Source organism: Taudactylus pleione, unplaced genomic scaffold (assembly GCF_031769625.1).
Source record: "Taudactylus pleione unplaced genomic scaffold, aTauple2 ptg001334l, whole genome shotgun sequence".
Classification (NCBI taxonomy): Eukaryota; Metazoa; Chordata; class Amphibia; order Anura; family Myobatrachidae; genus Taudactylus; species Taudactylus pleione.
This window is the reverse complement of record NW_028285734.1, coordinates 21,116-40,758: the sequence shown is the minus strand read 5'-3', so window position 1 is coordinate 40,758 and position 19,643 is coordinate 21,116. Positions and strand designations below refer to the sequence as shown.

Sequence of the window (19,643 nt, the reverse complement as noted above, 5' to 3'; positions counted from 1 at the left end):
TCCTCTCACTTAACACGCCCCCTAACCTCTCATCCTATCACCACACCCTCTCACATAACACGCCCCCTAACCTCTCATCCTATCACCACACCCTCTCACATAACACTCCCCCTAACCTCTCATCCTATCACCACACCCTCTCACATAACACGCCCCCTAACCGCTCATGCTATCACCACACCCTCTCATAAAACACACCCCCTAACCTCTCATCCTATCACCACACCCTCTCACATAACACGCCCCCTAACCTCTCATCCTATCACCACACCCTCTCACATAACACGCCCCCTAACCTCTCATCCTATCAGCACACCCTCTCACATAACATGCCCACTAACCTCTCATCCTATCACCACACCCTCTCACATAACACGCCCCCTAACCTCTCATCCTATCACCACACCCTCTCACATAACACGCCCCCTAAACTCTCATCCTATTACCACACCCTCTCCCATAACACGCACCCTAACGTCTCATCCTATCACCACACCCTCTCACATAACACGCCCCCTAACCTCTCATCCTATCACCACACCCTCTCACATAACATGCCCCCTAACCTCTCATCCTATCACCACACCCTCTCACATAACACGCCCCCTAACCTCACATCCTATCACCACACCCTCTCACATTACACGCCCCCTAACCTCTCATCCTATCACCACACCCTCTCACATAACACGCCTACTAACCTCTCATCCTATCACCGCACCCTCTCACATAACACACCCCCTAACCTCTCATCCTATCACCACACCCTCTCACAACACGCCCCCTAACTTTTCATCCTATCACCACACCCTCTCACATAACACGCCCACTAACCTCTCATCCTATCAACACACCCTCTCACATAACACGCCCCCTAACCTCTAATCCTATCACCACACCCTCTCACATAACACGCCCACTAACCTCTCCTCCTATCACCACACCCTCTCACATAACACTCCCCCTAACCTCTCATCCTATCACATAACACGCCCCCTAACCTCTCATCCTATCACCACACCCTCTCACATAACATGCCCCCTAACCTCTCATCCTATCACCACACCCTCTCACATAACACTCCCCCTAACCTCTCATCCTATCACATAACACGCCCCCTAACCTCTCATCCTATCACCACACCCTCTCACATAAAATGCCCCCTAACCTCTCATCCTATCACCACACCCTCTCACATTACACGCCCCCTAACCTCTCATCCTATCACCACACCCTCTCACATAACACGCCTACTAACCTCTCATCCTATCACCGCACCCTCTCACATAACACACCCCCTAACCTCTCATCCTATCACCACACCCTCTCACAACACGCCCCCTAACCTTTCATCCTATCACCACACCCTCTCACATAACACGCCCACTAACCTCTCATCCTATCAACACACCCTCTCACATAACACGCCCCCTAACCTCTAATCCTATCACCACACCCTCTCACATAACACGCCCACTAACCTCTCCTCCTATCACCACACCCTCTCACATAACACTCCCCCTAACCTCTCATCCTATCACATAACACGGCCCCTAACCTCTCATCCTATCACCACACCCTATCACATAACATGCCCCCTAACCTCTCATCCTATCACCACACCCTCTCACATAACATGCACTCTAACCTCTCATCCTATCACCACACCCTCTCACATAACACGCCCCCTAACCTCTCATCCTATCACCGCACCCTCATAAAACACACCCCCTAACCTCTCATCCTATCACCGCACCCTCATAAAACACACCCCCTAACCTCTCATCCTATCACCACATCCTCTCACTTAACACGCCCCCTAACCTCTCATCCTATCACCACACCCTCTCACATAACACGCCCCCTAACCGCTCATGCTATCACCACACCCTCTCATAAAACACACCCCCTAACCTCTCATCCTATCACCACACCCTCTCACATAACACGCCCCCTAACCTCTCATCCTATCACCACACCCTCTCACATAACACGCCCCCTAATCTCTCATCCTATCAGCACACCCTCTCACATAACATGCCCACTAACCTCTCATCCTATCACCACACCCTCTCACATAACACGCCCCCTAACCTCTCATCCTATCACCACACCCTCTCACATAACACGCCCCCTAACCTCTTATCCTATCACCACACCCTCTCACATAACACGCCCCCTAACCTCTCATCCTATCACCACACCCTCTCACATAACATGCCCCCTAACCTCTCATCCTATCACCACACCCTCTCACATAACACGCCCCCTAACCTCTCATCCTATCACCACACCCTCTCACATAACATGCCCCCTAACCTCTCATCCTATCACCACACCCTCTCACATAACACGCCCCCTAACCTCTCATCCTATCACCACACCCTCTCACATAACACGCCCCCTAACCTCTCATCCTATCAGCACACCCTCTCACATAACATGCCCACTAACCTCTCATCCTATCACCACACCCTCTCACATAACACGCCCCCTAACCTCTCATCCTATCACCACACCCTCTCACATAACACGCCCCCTAACCTCTCATCCTATCACCACACCCTCTCACATAACACGCCCCCTAACCTCTCATCCTATCACCACACCCTCTCACATAACACGCCCCCTAACCTCTCATCCTATCACCACACCCTCTCACATAACATGCCCTCTAACCTCTCATCCTATCACCACACCCTCTCACATAACACGCCCCCTAACCTCTCATCCTATCACCACACCCTCTCACATAACACTTCCCCTAACCTCTCATCCTATCACCACACCCTCTCACATAATACGCCCCCTAACCTCTCATCCTATCACCACACCCTCTCACATAACACGCCCCCTAACCTCACATCCTATCACCACACCCTCTCACATTACACGCCCCCTAACCTCTCATCCTATCACCACACCCTCTCACATAACACGCCTACTAACCTCTCATCCTATCACCGCACCCTCTCACATAACACACCCCCTAACCTCTCATCCTATCACCACACCCTCTCACAACACGCCCCCTAACTTTTCATCCTATCACCACACCCTCTCACATAACACGCCCACTAACCTCTCATCCTATCAACACACCCTCTCACATAACACGCCCCCTAACCTCTAATCCTATCACCACACCCTCTCACATAACACGCCCACTAACCTCTCATCCTATCACCACACCCTCTCACATAACACTCCCCCTAACCTCTCATACTATCACATAACACGCCCCCTAACCTCTCATCCTATCACCACACCCTCTCACATAACATGCCCCCTAACCTCTCATCCTATCACCACAACCTCTAACATAACACTCCCCCTAACCTCTCATCCTATCACCACACCCTCTCACATAATACGCCCCCTAACCTCTCATCCTATCACCACACCCTCTCACATAACATGCCCCCTAACCTCTCATCCTATCACCACACCCTCTCACATTACACGCCCCCTAACCTCTCATCCTATCACCACACCCTCTCACATAACACGCCTACTAACCTCTCATCCTATCACCGCACCCTCTCACATAACACACCCCCTATCCTCTCATCCTATCACCACACCCTCTCACAACACGCCCCCTAACCTTTCATCCTATCACCACACCCTCTCACATAACACGCCCACTAACCTCTCATCCTATCAACACACCCTCTCACATAACACGCCCCCTAACCTCTAATCCTATCACCACACCCTCTCACATAACACGCCCACTAACCTCTCCTCCTATCACCACACCCTCTCACATAACACTCCCCCTAACCTCTCATCCTATCACATAACACGCCCCCTAACCTCTCATCCTATCACCACACCCTCTCACATAACATGCCCCCTAACCTCTCATCCTATCACCACACCCTCTCACATAACATGCACTCTAACCTCTCATCCTATCACCACACCCTCTCACATAACACGCCCCCTAACCTCTCATCCTATCACCACACCCTCTCACATAACACACCCACTAACCTCTCATCCTATCACCACACCCTCTCACATAACACGCCCCCTAACCTCTCATACTATCACATAACACGCCCCCTAACCTCTCATCCTATCACTACACCCTCTCACATAACACACCCAATAACCTCTCATCCTATCACCACACCCTCTCACATAACATGCCCCCTAACCTCTCATCCTATCACCACACCCTCTCACATAACACACCCACTAACCTCTCATCCTATCACCACACCCTCTCACATAACACGCCCCCTAACCTCTCATCCTATCACATAACACGCCCCCTAACATCTCATCCTATCACCACACCCTCTCACATAACATGCCCACTAACCTCTCATCCTATCACCACACCCTCTCACATAACACGCCCCCTAACCTCTCATCCTATCACCACACCCTCTCACATAACACGCCCCCTAACCTCTCATCCTATCACCACACCCTCTCACATAACACGCCCACTAACCTCTCCTCCTATCACCACACCCTCTCACATAACACTCCCCCTAACCTCTAATCCTATCACCACACCTTCTCACATAACACGCCCACTAACCTCTCATCCTATCACCACACCCTCTCACATAACACACACCCTAACCTCTCATCCTATCACCACACCCTCTCACATAATACGCCCCCTAACCTCTCATCCTATCACATAACACGCCCCCTAACCTCTCATCCTATCACCACACCCTCTCTCATAACACACCCACTAACCTCTCATCCTATCACCATACCCTCTCACATAACACGCCCCCTAACCTCTCATCCTATCACCACACCCTCTCACATAACATGCCCCCTAACCTCTCATCCTATCAACACACCCTCTCACATAACACTCCCCCTAACCTCTCATCCTATCACATAACACGCCCCCTAACCTCTCATCCTATCACCACACCCTCTCACATAACATGCCCCCTAACCTCTCATCGTATCACCACACCCTCTCACATAACATGCCCACTAACCTCTCATCCTATCACCACACCCTCTCACATAACACGCCCCCTAACCTCTCATCCTATCACCACACCCTCTCACATAACACACCCACTAACCTCTCATCCTATCACCACACCCTCTCACATAACACGCCCCCTAACCTCTCATACTATCACATAACACGCCCCCTAACCTCTCATCCTATCACTACACCCTCTCACATAACACACCCCCTAACCTATCCTCCTATCACCACACCCTCTCACATAACACGCCCCCTAACCTCTCATCCTATCACCACACCCACTCACATAACATGCCCCCTAACCTCTCATCCTATCACCACACCCTCTCACATAACACACCCACTAACCTCTCATCCTATCACCACACCCTCTCACATAACACGCCCCCTAACCTCTCATCCTATCACATAACACGCCCCCTAACATCTCATTCTATCACCACACCCTCTCACATAACACACCCCCTAACCTCTCATCCTATCACCACACCCTCTCACATAACACGCCCCCTAACCTCTCATCCTATCACCACACCCTCTCACATAACACGCCCCCTAACCTCTCATCCTATCACATAACACACCCCCTAACCTCTCATCCTATCACCACACCCTCTCACGTAACACACCCCCTAACCTCTCATCCTATCACCACACCCTCTCACATAACATGCCCACTAACCTCTCATCCTATCACCACACCCTCTCACATAACACGCCCCCTAACCTCTCATCCTATCACCACACCCTCTCACATAACACTCCCCCTAACCTCTAATCCTATCACCACACCCTCTCACATAATACGCCCCCTAACCTCTCATCCTATCACCACACCCTCTCACATAACACACCCCCTAACCTCTCATCCTATCACCACACCCTCTCACATAATACGCCCCCTAACCTCTCATCCTATCACATAACACGCCCCCTAACCTCTCATCCTATCACCACACCCTCTCTCATAACACGCCCCCTAACCTCTCATCCGATCACCACACTCTCTCACATAACACACCCCCTAACCTCTCATCCTATCATCACACCCTCTCACATAACAATCCCCCTAACCTCTCATCCTATCACCACACCCCTCTCACATAACACGCCCACTAACCTCTCATCCTATCACCACACCCCCTCACATAACACACCCACTAACCTCTCATCCTATCACCACACCCTCTCACATAACACGCCCCCTAACCTCTCATCCTATCACCACACCCTCTCACATAACACGCCCCCTAACCTCTCATCCTATCACCACACCCTCTCACATAACACGCCCCCTAACCTATCATCCTATCACCACACCCTCTCACATAACACGCCCCTAACCTATCATCCTATCACCACACCCTCTCACATAACACTCCCCCTAACCTCTCATCCTATCACATAACACGCCCCCTAACCTCTCATCCTATCACCACACCCTCTCTCATAACACACCCACTAACCTCTCATCCTATCAACACACCCTCTCACATAACACTCCCCCTAACCTCTAATCCTATCACATAACACGCCCCCTAACCTCTCATCCTATCACCACACCCTCTCACATAACACGCCCCCTAACCTCTAATCCTATCACCACACCTTCTCACATAACACGCCCACTAACCTCTCATCCTATCACCACACCCTCTCACATAATACGCCCCCTAACCTCTCATCCTATCACCACACCCTCTCACATAACACGCCCCCTAACCTCACATCCTATCACCACACCCTCTCACATTACACGCCCCCTAACCTCTCATCCTATCACCACACCCTCTCACATAACACGCCCCCTAACCTCTCATCCTATCACCACACCCTCTCACATAACACGCTTCCTAACCTCTCATCCTATCACCACACCCTCTCACATAACACGCCCCCTAACCTCACATCCTATCACCACACCCTCTCACATTACACGCCCCCTAACCTCTCATCCTATCACCACACCCTCTCACATAACACGCCCCCTAACCTCTCATCCTATCACCACACCCTCTCACATAACACGCCCCTAACCTATCATCCTATCACCACACCCTCTCACATAACACTCCCCCTAACCTCTCATCCTATCACATAACACGCCCCCTAACCTCTCATCCTATCACCACACCCTCTCTCATAACACACCCACTAACCTCTCATCCTATCAACACACCCTCTCACATAACACTCCCCCTAACCTCTAATCCTATCACATAACACGCCCCCTAACCTCTCATCCTATCACCACACCCTCTCACATAACACGCCCCCTAACCTCTAATCCTATCACCACACCTTCTCACATAACACGCCCACTAACCTCTCATCCTATCACCACACCCTCTCACATAATACGCCCCCTAACCTCTCATCCTATCACCACACCCTCTCACATAATACGCCCCCTAACCTCTCATCCTATCACCACACCCTCTCACATAACACGCCCCCTAACCTCACATCCTATCACCACACCCTCTCACATTACACGCCCCCTAACCTCTCATCCTATCACCACACCCTCTCACATAACACGCCCCCTAACCTCTCATCCTATCACCACACCCTCTCACATAACACGCCTCCTAACCTCTCATCCTATCACCACACCCTCTCACATAACACGCCCCCTAACCTCTAATCCTATCACCACACCTTCTCACATAACACGCCCACTAACCTCTCATCCTATCACCACACCCTCTCACATAACACGCCTCCTAACCTCTCATCCTATCACCACACCCTCTCACATAACACGCCCCCTAACCTCACATCCTATCACCACACCCTCTCACATTACACGCCCCCTAACCTCTCATCCTATCACCACACCCTCTCACATTACACGCCCCCTAACCTCTCATCCTATCACCACACCCTCTCACATAACACGCCTACTAACCTCTCATCCTATCACCGCACCCTCTCACATAACACACCCCCTAACCTCTCATCCTATCACCACACCCTCTCACAACACGTCCCCTAACCTTTCATCCTATCACCACACCCTCTCACATAACACGCCCACTAACCTCTCATCCTATCAACACACCCTCTCACATAACACGCCTCCTAACCTCTAATCCTATCACCACACCCTCTCACATAACACTCCCCCTAACCTCTCATCCTATCACCACACCCTCTCACATAACATGCCCCCTAACCTCTCATCCTATCACCACACCCTCTCACATAACATGCACTCTAACCTCTCATCCTATCACATAACACGCCCCCTAACCTCTCATCCTATCACCACACCCTCTCACATAACATGCCCCCTAACCTCTCATCCTATCACCACACCCTCTCACATAACATGCACTCTAACCTCTCATCCTATCACCACACCCTCTCACATAACACGCCCCCTAACCTCTCATCCTATCACCACACCCTCTCACATAACACACCCACTAACCTCTCATCCTATCACCACACCCTCTCACATAACACGCCCCCTAACCTCTCATACTATCACATAACACGCCCCCTAACCTCTCATCCTATCACCACACCCTCTCTCATAACACACCCACTAACTTCTCATCCTATCACCATACCCTCTCACATAACACGCCCCCTAATCTCTCATCCTATCACCACACCCTCTCACATAACACGCCCCTAACCTCTCATCCTATCAACACACCCTCTCACATAACACTCCCCCTAACCTCTAATCCTATCACATAACACGCCCCCTAACCTCTCATCCTATCACCACACCCTCTCACATAACACGCCCCCTAACCTCTAATCCTATCACCACACCTTCTCACATAACACGCCCACTAACCTCTCATCCTATCACCACACCATCACATAACACGCCCCCTAACCTCTCATCCTATCACATAACACGCCCCCTAACCTCTCATCCTATCACCACACCCTCTCACATAACACGCCCCCTAACCTCTCATCCTATCACCATACCCTCTCACATAACACACCCACTAACCTCTCATCCTATCACCACACCCTCTCACATAACACGTCCCCTAACCTCTCATCCTATCACATAACACGCCCCCTAACCTCTCATCCTATCACCACACCCTCTCACATAACACGCCCGCTATACTCTCCTCCTATAACCGCACCCTCTCACATAACACACCCCCTAACCTCTCATCCTATCACCACACCCTCTCACATAACACACCCCCTCACCTCTCATCCTATCACCACACCCTCTCACATAACACGCCCCCTAACCTCTCATCCTATCACCACACCCTCTCACATAACACGCCCCCTAACCTCTCATCCTATCACCACACCCTCTCACATAACACACCCCCTAACCTCTCATCCTATCACCACACCCTCTCACATAACACACCCCCTAACCTCTCATCCTATCACCACACCCTCTCACATAACACGCCTCCTAACCTCTCATCCTATCACCACACCCTCTCACATAACACGCCCCCTAACCTCTCATCCTATCACCACACCCTCTCACATAACACGCCCCCTAACCTCTCATCCTATCACCACACCCTCTCACATAACACACCCCCTAACCTCTCATCCTATCACCACACCCTCTCACATAACACACCCCCTAACCTCTCATCCTATCCCCACACCCTCTCACATAACACACCCCCTAACCTCTCATCCTATCACCACACCCTCTCACATAACACGCCTCCTAACCTCTCATCCTATCACCACACCCTCTCACATAACACGCCCCCTAACCTCTCATCCTATCACCACACCCTCTCACATAACACGCCCCCTAACCTCTCATCCTATCACCACACCCTCTCACATAACACGCCCCCTAACCTCTCATCCTATCACCACACCCTCTCACATAACACGCCTCCTAACCTAGCGCCCTATCACATCTTCCTACCTACTGTCAAACAAAAAACAAACATCTGTAACTATATTAACCCCCTCTATCCCTGACTAGAAGTTTATGTGCCCTCGGTTCTAGGCCAAACCTCCGTTATATTTTCAGCCAAATGCCATTTTACAGTCCATGACAACGGATTTCAGACAGCGGCAGATAGTTAAATATAAGAGATGGTAAGTGACCAGGGTTCAGTGTAATGTAACAGCTTAGTGCATGTTAATGTGCATTTTGCAAGCACTAGTTACATGGATAATTGTAAGACAGAGCTGAGGATGTACTGGAGTGTTACCAGCTAGGTCTGCAGTGGATGCCAGGTACTGTACGCTGTCTGCAGTATCACTGAGGCCACCATGATCCTGAGACTGTTCAAACCTATGGGGCATAATTACTAAAGTGCTGATTTTTAGAAGTGATGTTGCCCATAGCAACCAGATTCCAGCTATTATCTTCTAGAAGGTGCTAGAGAAATGTTAAGCATCCGTTTGGCGCTCCCGACCTCCCGGAAGACTAGGCAAGCTTCCCGTAACCGGTCCGCACCGAATGCACCCCAACACCCCCCCGGTTGCCGCCTGCACTCCTCCTGTGACTGCCCACTTAACTGTGCAAAAGTGGGCAGTCCTAGGGGCCAATGACGCGATTCACGCTGCATCTCATCATCATAGCCCCGCCCCCTCCTTTACAGTGTATTATCGGCTCTGTACAGCGAGGGGCCGGGCCACAATGACGCGTTTGAACCACCACTCCCCCCGCACCGCCAAACTGCTGTGACGAGAGGGCAGCCTTAGAGGCGGTAAGTATGGTTTGGTTGCTATGGGCAACATTTCCACTTCTTAAAAACTCTCACTTTAGTAAATATACCCCCTACAGTAATAATGGGGGAACTGCACCAGATTTCATTTTAGGGGTCTAGCTCCAGAGAAACACATTGCACAACGGGCTAGAGAAAGTCCTTTTATTACTATTCAGCATTTACTTAAGGAACTTCAGATGTTATTATGTTTGTTTGGCAAATAGTAGCTCGGTGCTGCCTTGTAATCCAGCCCTTCCTACAGTATTTGCTTATACATGCAAAGTTGTGCTGAGCAAATGGTGCAGCGTTGTAGTCACCTGTGGTGCCGAGTTCTGTCTGCCTACACTCACCTGGTCACAGGCTGCATAGGTGTACAGCAGCAGCAGGGGACGCAGAGGACATTACCCTGGAGCAGACCCAACTGGTTTTCAAGTGCAGGTTAATTACATGGATTCCTGAGATTCTTCAGCTCACTCAGAATAATGATTAACGCGGCGACGTGGGAGAGCAGAGTCTGGCAGTTGGACATGCAGCTGCTAGGGAAAGTGGCTCTCTCAGCTACTGCCTTCTTCTTACTGGCATTAGCCTATAGGTTCTATAAATTCCGGACCCCTGAGAGCCCTGGTATCGCTGGGAAGCATGGTCCTACCAGAGAGGAGAGCAGTGCTTCAAATGCCCCCCAGCGGGATTACATAAATGAGGGAACTGGTAATCTCAGATTCAGGTGTGTAAACAGTAACCTGCAGGACGGCTTACTGACAGATCCTGGAAACAAGCACCTGGCTGATACGTCTGTCAGCAGGCACAGACCTCACGTCAAAGCTCAGGAGGGATCTGTGACCGGTGATGCAATCTGCAAAGACCAAGATGGTTTTGGCAGCGTGGACTCAGAGGAGTTGCACAATACCGCTGGTCCCCTGCAAAGCCCCCGTGCGCCAGGAGATAACACAGGCTGCCAAAAGGATGAGTGCGATGGAGAGTTCACATTCAGCAAGACTTACAGGCAGGATCCAGAGGGAAGAGAAATGTTTGAGAGGCTGGAGCTGCTGAGAGACCACGCGGGAAGGCCCACCAGAAACTTCTCAGCCATTAGCTCCATCGACTTGTCCGTAAGTCACGAAAATGAATCAAAGCAGGAACTGCACACGTTCTCCTCCGTTGCGGAGGTGCAAATGCAGGAGGAGAACCTCCTCCCAGAAGACGGGAACTCTCCTCAGCCACTCACGCCAGGAGGACTATTGGGGAAGGTTTATCACTATCACGTAGAATCCACTTCCCAAATGGTCACAGCGGAAAAAACGTTGGACACTGGGGTTTGCCCTCCACAATCGCCCCTCACTCATATTAAGAATGATTTCCCATCATCAGTGGGGGATGGAGAAGAGGAGATAAGTCTCATTCACCAAGAGGAGACCACCGATGGGCGTAAGAGCTCGGAAAAAATAAACCCATCTCCAAAACAAGACATATCCAGAGGCAGCAATAATGCGGAGGGGGGAAGAGCAGAAGCAGAAGGGATCAGGCCGAACGATATTCCTTTGGGCGCCCCGAACATAGTCGGTCAAAGCAGCGGTGCAGCTGTAGATACACAATCAGGTCCCGATACTTACCACGTTTCATTGGCTCCAGACTCCACATTTGATATACACCTCAACTTGGGAAACTGCTATGAGGTTTTGTGCTTGGCCAAGAAACACAAACTGGACACCCTAAAGGCAGCTGCCTACAAGATGATGAGCAAGGACTATTTACAGGTGCTCCAGAACCCCTCCGTCTATAGTCTACTCAATGCCACCGAGAGAGACATTATCCTTGAGGGTAGGATGAAGGGGAGGCGGTTTGTAGTCGTTGCCGACATTGACACTCAAGCCGCTTCGGCATCAGAAAATGAAAGCAGCCTAAGTTACTACGACAGTGATAACGATCGCTGGCACCCTCTATCGCACATCCCCATTGAAGCCGTCAGCAGAGGGTGCGCAATAGCCGCGATGTTCAACTATCTCTTTGTTGTTCTTGGATGCGACGGTCCCGGGAGACAGCTGAAACCGTCCAAATGCGTCCTTTGCTACAACCCCCTAACAGACACCTGGAAGGAAGTCGGGTCTCTCAACGAAGCTAGGCCTCATTGCAAACTTGTGGCGGCTGATGGCTATCTGTATGCTATTGGAGGTGAATGCCTTCATACAGTGGAAAGGTATGACCCACGCCAAAACAGATGGAGCTACATCGCACCTCTTCCCAACGACACCTTTGCTGTAGCCCATATGGCAACTGCGTACGATGATGAGATATTTGTGACTGGTGGAACCATCCGATATATCCTTTTGAGATACCGCCATCGTGAGAACGCCTGGAAGAGTAGTCTGGTCAGCGGTAGCAAAGACCGGACAACAGAGATGGTGGCGGCCAACAACTTTCTGTATCGGTTTGACCTGAACCGCAACATGGGAATCAGTGTCCACCGCTGTAACATCAGAGCCAGGGTTTGGTACGAGTGCGCAAATTATGCAATGCCGTATCCGGCGCCCTTCCACTGTGTGGTTATTGACAACAGCATCTACTGCATCAGCAGAAGCTTTCACCTACGCTTCCTCACCGATGACATATCGCCCCGGTTTATGGATCTGGACTTACAGCCCGTACCATCACCTAAAGGGCTTCTGTTTCCTTTTGTCCTCGTCCTTCCGCTCAAGGACACGCAGTGAACAGATTCAGATACAGAACCAAAAGAAAAAACCATGACTAAGTCAATTATTTTAAGAAATGAACACGGTATAAATTGCAGCACAAATCGTGTACAGTGTACCTGCACCTCAGTCTCCTCTCCAAGGCAAAAATGTTCTCATACACATACTTTGTACTATCCGTAATGGCTGGATGAGACCCACGCACCAGGTAACACTACCCAAGTGCCCAGTACTCCCTCTATGTGGCTCAGTAACACACAGCTAAGACGTTAAGGGGTGAATTACTATGCGGCACCGGTCACAGGCTGGAATTTAAAGGGGCAATAAAATTGCATACAAAACACGTCTGGTTTTGTATTTGATATTTTTGTTCCTTTAAACTCAGGGGCAACTTTAAAATGTAGCACATAGTAAATTTATCCCTGAATGGGTGATTTTTTTAGGGAAAATACATATGTCTATGATGCAAATCCATTGCAGCAATAAGTTCAGAACATTCCAATAGACACAGACCTGTACTGTAATCTATACTTGTATTATTTAAATACATATATATATGTGTGTGTGTGTGTGTGTGTGTGTGTGTGTGTGTGTGTGTGTGTGTGTGTGTGTGTGTGTGTGTATATATATACAAAATATATAGTGTGCGCGTATATATATATATATATATATATATATATATATTTATATATACATACATATATACACACACACACACACACCGATAGACATTATATGAATACTTTTATATATAGATAATAGGTTTGTCTGTTTCTATACATGAACATGCACTAAACTACAATGCTCAGTAATTAACCTACTGTATGCAGTGAGAGATAACAATGTTGTACTGAACTTTGCTTCCAACCACAGGGTTAAAATCTCACCAGCGGTTCTGGGTACAGAAGCTCATTGTTAGATGACAGCTAAGAGCTGGCAGGTAAACAATGTGATAACTGCTCCACGTCACATGCAAACCCGGATAGGATCATTTGCTATGTAAATGGGAGACTTACAGGTAGAGCCAGATATAGCAGCCGTTAAAGGGACAGAACTAAGGTTCTCTTACGAGGCACCACCTACCCCAGGACAGTATATAGGAAACCCAGCAGCGGGATAAGCCCAGGGAGGCCTACGTATGTGCCTATATCGCTGGGCATATTGGCAGCTGTCAGGGTCCCAAGAGAAACCAGCGACAATTTCTGAGGCTACAAACTTCTTGTACTTTACAGACGAGCCAATAGGAGAACATTACTGTACATAGCTAGTTTCTGCGAGTATCCAGGCGGAACATTAGTTTTCCGCCTTTAAACACCCTGACATTACGCTCAGCGCTCAGAGACGGGCACAATGGTACATCTATGGGAAAAGCAGGTTTACTGCAAAGTTTAGAGCTCTGCACCCAAATGTGTCACTTTTGCAGGGAAGGTTCTCATTCCTTAGCAATGTTTCAGTCTCAAACATACTGTAAAGTATCTTATCTGAGATAACATATGGCCCCAGAACTTGTTAAACAAGTGTAATATGATATTCATGTGACACAAAGTGCAGCGAAGTACCCGATTGTCATTGTTACAGGAATTACTTCCCAGACACATCCAGGGGCCCATTTATAATTTATTTGCAATGTGATCTGGGCATAACCTTAGCGCAAAATGCGATCATATCACCGGAATGTATCATCCGGCACACGCAGGGACAGGGGCTCCGTCCCTGCGATGTGCCCGGAGGGCTGCCGGAGCCACTGCGCATGCGCATCCAGTCACAATACTGCGCCCTCTAGTGCAGGTCAGTGGTGTCGGGGTGCAGTTGGACACTTGGGAGCCTGAGCCATCCTCTGTACGACAGACAGTCACAATACTGCACCCTCTAGTGCAGGTCAGTGGTGTTGGGGTGCAGTTAGACACTGGAAGCCTGAGCCATCCTCTGTACGGCAAACAGTCACAATACTGCGCCCTCTAGTGCAGATCAGTGGTGTTGGGGTTCAGTTAGACACTTGGGAGCCTGAGCCATCCTCTGTACGACAGACAGTCACAATACTGCACCCTCTAGTGCAGGTCAGTGGTGTCAGGGTGCAGTTAGACACTTGGGAGCCTGAGCCATCCTCTGTATGAAAGACAGTCACAATACTGCACCCTCTAGTGCAGGTCAGTGGTGTCGGGGTGCAGTTGGACACTTGGGAGCCTGAGCCATCCTCTGTACGACAGACAGTCACAATACTGCACCCTCTAGTGCATGTCAGTGGTGTTGGGGTGCAGTTAGACACTTGGGAGCCTGAGCCATCCTCTGTACGACAGTCACAATACTGCACCCTCTAGTGCAGGTCAGTGGTGTCGGGGTGCAGTTAGACACTTGGGAGCCTGAGCCATCCTCTGTATGCCAGTCACAATACTGCACCCTCTAGTGCAGGTCAGTGGTGTCGGGGTGCAGTTAGACACTTGGGAGCCTGAGCCATCCTCTGTATGCCAGTCACAATACTGCACCCTCTAGTGCAGGTCAGTGGTGTCGGGGTGCAGTTAGACACTGGAAGCCTGATCCATCCTCTGTATGACAGCCAGTCACAATACTGCACCCTCTAGTGCAAGTCAGTGGTGTCGGGATGCAGTTAGACACTTGGAAGCCTGAGCCATTCTCTGTACGACAGACAGTCACAATACTGCACCCTCTAGTGCAGGTCAGTGGTGTCGGGGTGCAGTTAGACACTTGGGAGCCTGAGCCATCCTCTGTATGACAGACAGTCACAATACTGCACCCTCTAGTGCAGGTCAGTGGTGTCGGGGTGCAGTTAGACACTTGGGAGCCTGAGCCATCCTCTGTATGACAGACAGTCACAATACTGTGCCCTCTAGTGCAGGTCAGTGGTGTCGGGGTTCAGTTAGACACTTGGGAGCCTGAGCCATCCTCTGTACAACAAACAGTCACAATACTGCACCCTCTAGTGCAGGTCAGTGGTGTCGGGGTTCAGTTAGACACTTGGGAGCCTGAGCCATCCTCTGTACGCCAGTCACAATACTGCACCCTCTAGTGCAGGTCAGTGGTGTCGGGGTTCAGTTAGACACTTGGGAGCCTGAGCCATCCTCTGTATGACAGACAGTCACAATACTGCACCCTCTAGTGCAGGTCAGTGGTGTCGGGGTTCAGTTAGACACTTGGGAGCCTGAGCCATCCTCTGTACGACAGACAGTCACAATACTGCGCCCTCTAGTGCAGGTCAGTGGTGTCGGGGTGCAGTTAGACACTTGAGAGCCTGAGCCATCCTCTGTATGACAGACAGTCACAATACTGCACCCTCTAGTGCAGGTCAGTGGTGTTGGGGTGCAGTTAGACACTGGAAGCCTGAGCCATCCTCTGTACGGCAAACAGTCACAATACTGCGCCCTCTAGTGCAGATCAGTGGTGTTGGGGTTCAGTTAGACACTTGGGAGCCTGAGCCATCCTCTGTACGACAGACAGTCACAATACTGCACCCTCTAGTGCAGGTCAGTGGTGTCAGGGTGCAGTTAGACACTTGGGAGCCTGAGCCATCCTCTGTATGAAAGACAGTCACAATACTGCACCCTCTAGTGCAGGTCAGTGGTGTCGGGGTGCAGTTGGACACTTGGGAGCCTGAGCCATCCTCTGTACGACAGACAGTCACAATACTGCACCCTCTAGTGCATGTCAGTGGTGTTGGGGTGCAGTTAGACACTTGGGAGCCTGAGCCATCCTCTGTACGACAGTCACAATACTGCACCCTCTAGTGCAGGTCAGTGGTGTCGGGGTGCAGTTAGACACTTGGGAGCCTGAGCCATCCTCTGTATGCCAGTCACAATACTGCACCCTCTAGTGCAGGTCAGTGGTGTCGGGGTGCAGTTAGACACTTGGGAGCCTGAGCCATCCTCTGTATGCCAGTCACAATACTGCACCCTCTAGTGCAGGTCAGTGGTGTCGGGGGCAGTTAGACACTGGAAGCCTGATCCATCCTCTGTATGACAGCCAGTCACAATACTGCACCCTCTAGTGCAAGTCAGTGGTGTCGGGATGCAGTTAGACACTTGGAAGCCTGAGCCATCCTCTGTACGACAGACAGTCACAATACTGCACCCTCTAGTGCAGGTCAGTGGTGTCGGGGTGCAGTTAGACACTTGGGAGCCTGAGCCATCCTCTGTACGACAGCCAGTCACAATACTGCACCCTCTAGTGCAGGTCAGTGGTGTTGGGGTGCAGTTAGACACTGGGAGCCTGAGCCATCCTCTGTACGGCAAACAGTCACAATACTGCGCCCTCTAGTGCAGATCAGTGGTGTTGGGGTGCAGTTAGACACTTGGGAGCCTGAGCCATCCTCTGTACAGCAAACAGTCACAATACTGCGCCCTCTAGTGCAGGTCAGTGGTGTTGGGGTGCAGTTAGACACTGGCGCCTGAGCCATCCTCCGTGCGATAGCCAGTCCATCGTTTATTTCTATGGAACAGACATTAGCTTCAATTGTATGCGCTTTGTAAACATGAATTTTTGATTTATTTACAGGAGATTTTATATGTAGCCTAAGGGAGAGAAAACACGACGCTGTGATTGCAAGCGTTCACAGGCCATAAGCAGCGTTAATGCCTAGAGTATGTTAACGACCATATGCGCTCATTCACCAAATCATAAATATAGAGGACGAGAAAGATGGTACAACTATAGGGGTACAGAGAGAAATGGGGGTAATAGTGACAGAGGACAGGGCTGGCGTGTGTCTGACAGCTTGTTCCATGGTGCTAACTCCTCAATCTAGAAGTATAACACTCATTATCATCTCATAAGCTGGACAGGCCGAGCGCGTCCGCCTCCGAAGAGGCAATGTAGCTGCCAGCGACGAGAGACGCGTTGGGTTCGATTGTAGGAAGCTGCAGGTTAACCTGACACGGGCTGGACCTTGGGACAATAAGCTTGTGCTCTGCGTGATATACTGCGTACAGTGAAGCCTTCTTGTTAGTTGTATCCATAAAATAAATTATGCATTTCACCAATCACCACGTTAAACATTCACAAGAAATCAGGAGAGATGATTATACGCAAACAGACATAAGAAGCTGTGACAGGGGACCAGGATTTTGTTTAAAGGACAGAAAACAAAAAAGTGAACAGGAAAACGCGACTTATTTCTGAATATCTGTGTTTGATTGTTGCCCAGATTTTTGTGAGCTGTTAATTATTTATAAGTCGCCGGGGCTGTACGCTGTGCAAATTCTGAATGACAATCGGCATAAACCTGAGATTATTACACTTGTCTAACAAAATAAAGTATTTTTTCTTACTGCAATGATACATAAATAAATATATATATTTGTAAAACTGGTCGGCGTTCCCTGGTCTCTTCGTTAGCACTAACAGTCTAGCAAAACAAATGCAGGGATGATATGTGATGGCTATGACAATACTGGTCCCACCAGAAGAGCCAGAAATGGCCAGTAAGTGCATCCCCTCCCAGCTGCCCTTATCTGATGGGACTGTCCCGGGATTCAGCAGGTTTGTCCCGACTGTCATGAGAGGTATTATTGTTGCTGCTCATCGCGTCGGTCATTATAACGGTGAGCGGGTGCCAATCACACGACAGACAGGTGTCCTTTGTGCCCGCAGCAATTGGAGGGTGTTGGTAGATGAAAGGTGGGGTGTTAGGGGAGGGCAGTCATACCATGGGCTCCTGCCTAAGGCCCACTGCCCTGGGGAGCACAGATTACCCTGACCCGCTTTAGGCTGATTTCTTTTGACAAACAGGGGAGTGACGGGTCTCGGCCAAGGTGACCATGTCCAGTCTCACCCAGAGCAAAGACAAACAGCAACTAAACTCCCTCATCACATACTGAGCAGAGGCTGTAAGGAGACAATTTTACCATAACTCAAAGTCAAATAATTTATTTTACAACTCAGGCAGAAAAACACATATGAAAGCAGCTGATTTTCCAACTATGCTATTGCTGCAGGTTAAATCTGTAAAAGCAACACAACATACATCTACAAAATCAATAAACATTTTGTTATTAGCGGATCTGATGCTCTTTCATATTGAATGCAGTGTAGACATATTCTTAGAAGTGATTATTAAAAAAAAAAAAAAGATAAACCACTGTATTTTGTGAGCTATGGGCCTGATTCAGAGCCACTCGTAAGCGGCAGCTCATTCGCTCCGAGCGATGTTTGCCCAACTGCGCATGCGTACGGATCGTTATACGCATGCGCGAACCAGTCAGTGCGGCCGAAAATCATGTGCTCGCAAAATAGCGAATGCCTGATAATTTGAGTGACAGAATGAGGCGTATGTGGGTGGTA

At 49.8% G+C, this 19,643-nt stretch overlaps 1 protein-coding gene across 1 annotated transcript; it reads left to right on the top strand.

The window, feature by feature from the left end:
- The first annotated feature begins 11,147 nt into the window (after positions 1 to 11,147).
- KLHDC7A (kelch domain containing 7A) lies at positions 11,148 to 13,957 on the top strand. Its single transcript, XM_088463204.1, has one exon. It carries the CDS (start codon positions 11,148 to 11,150, stop codon positions 13,368 to 13,370), a length of 2,223 nt encoding a protein of 740 aa, XP_088319330.1. The 3' UTR covers positions 13,371 to 13,957.
- Positions 13,958 to 19,643: the final 5,686 nt, after the last annotated feature.

Excerpts from the sequence above, each read along its gene's own strand:
- KLHDC7A (XM_088463204.1), top strand. The coding sequence starts at position 11,148 with ATGATTAACGCGGCGACGTGGGAGAGCAGAGTCTGGCAGTTGGACATG.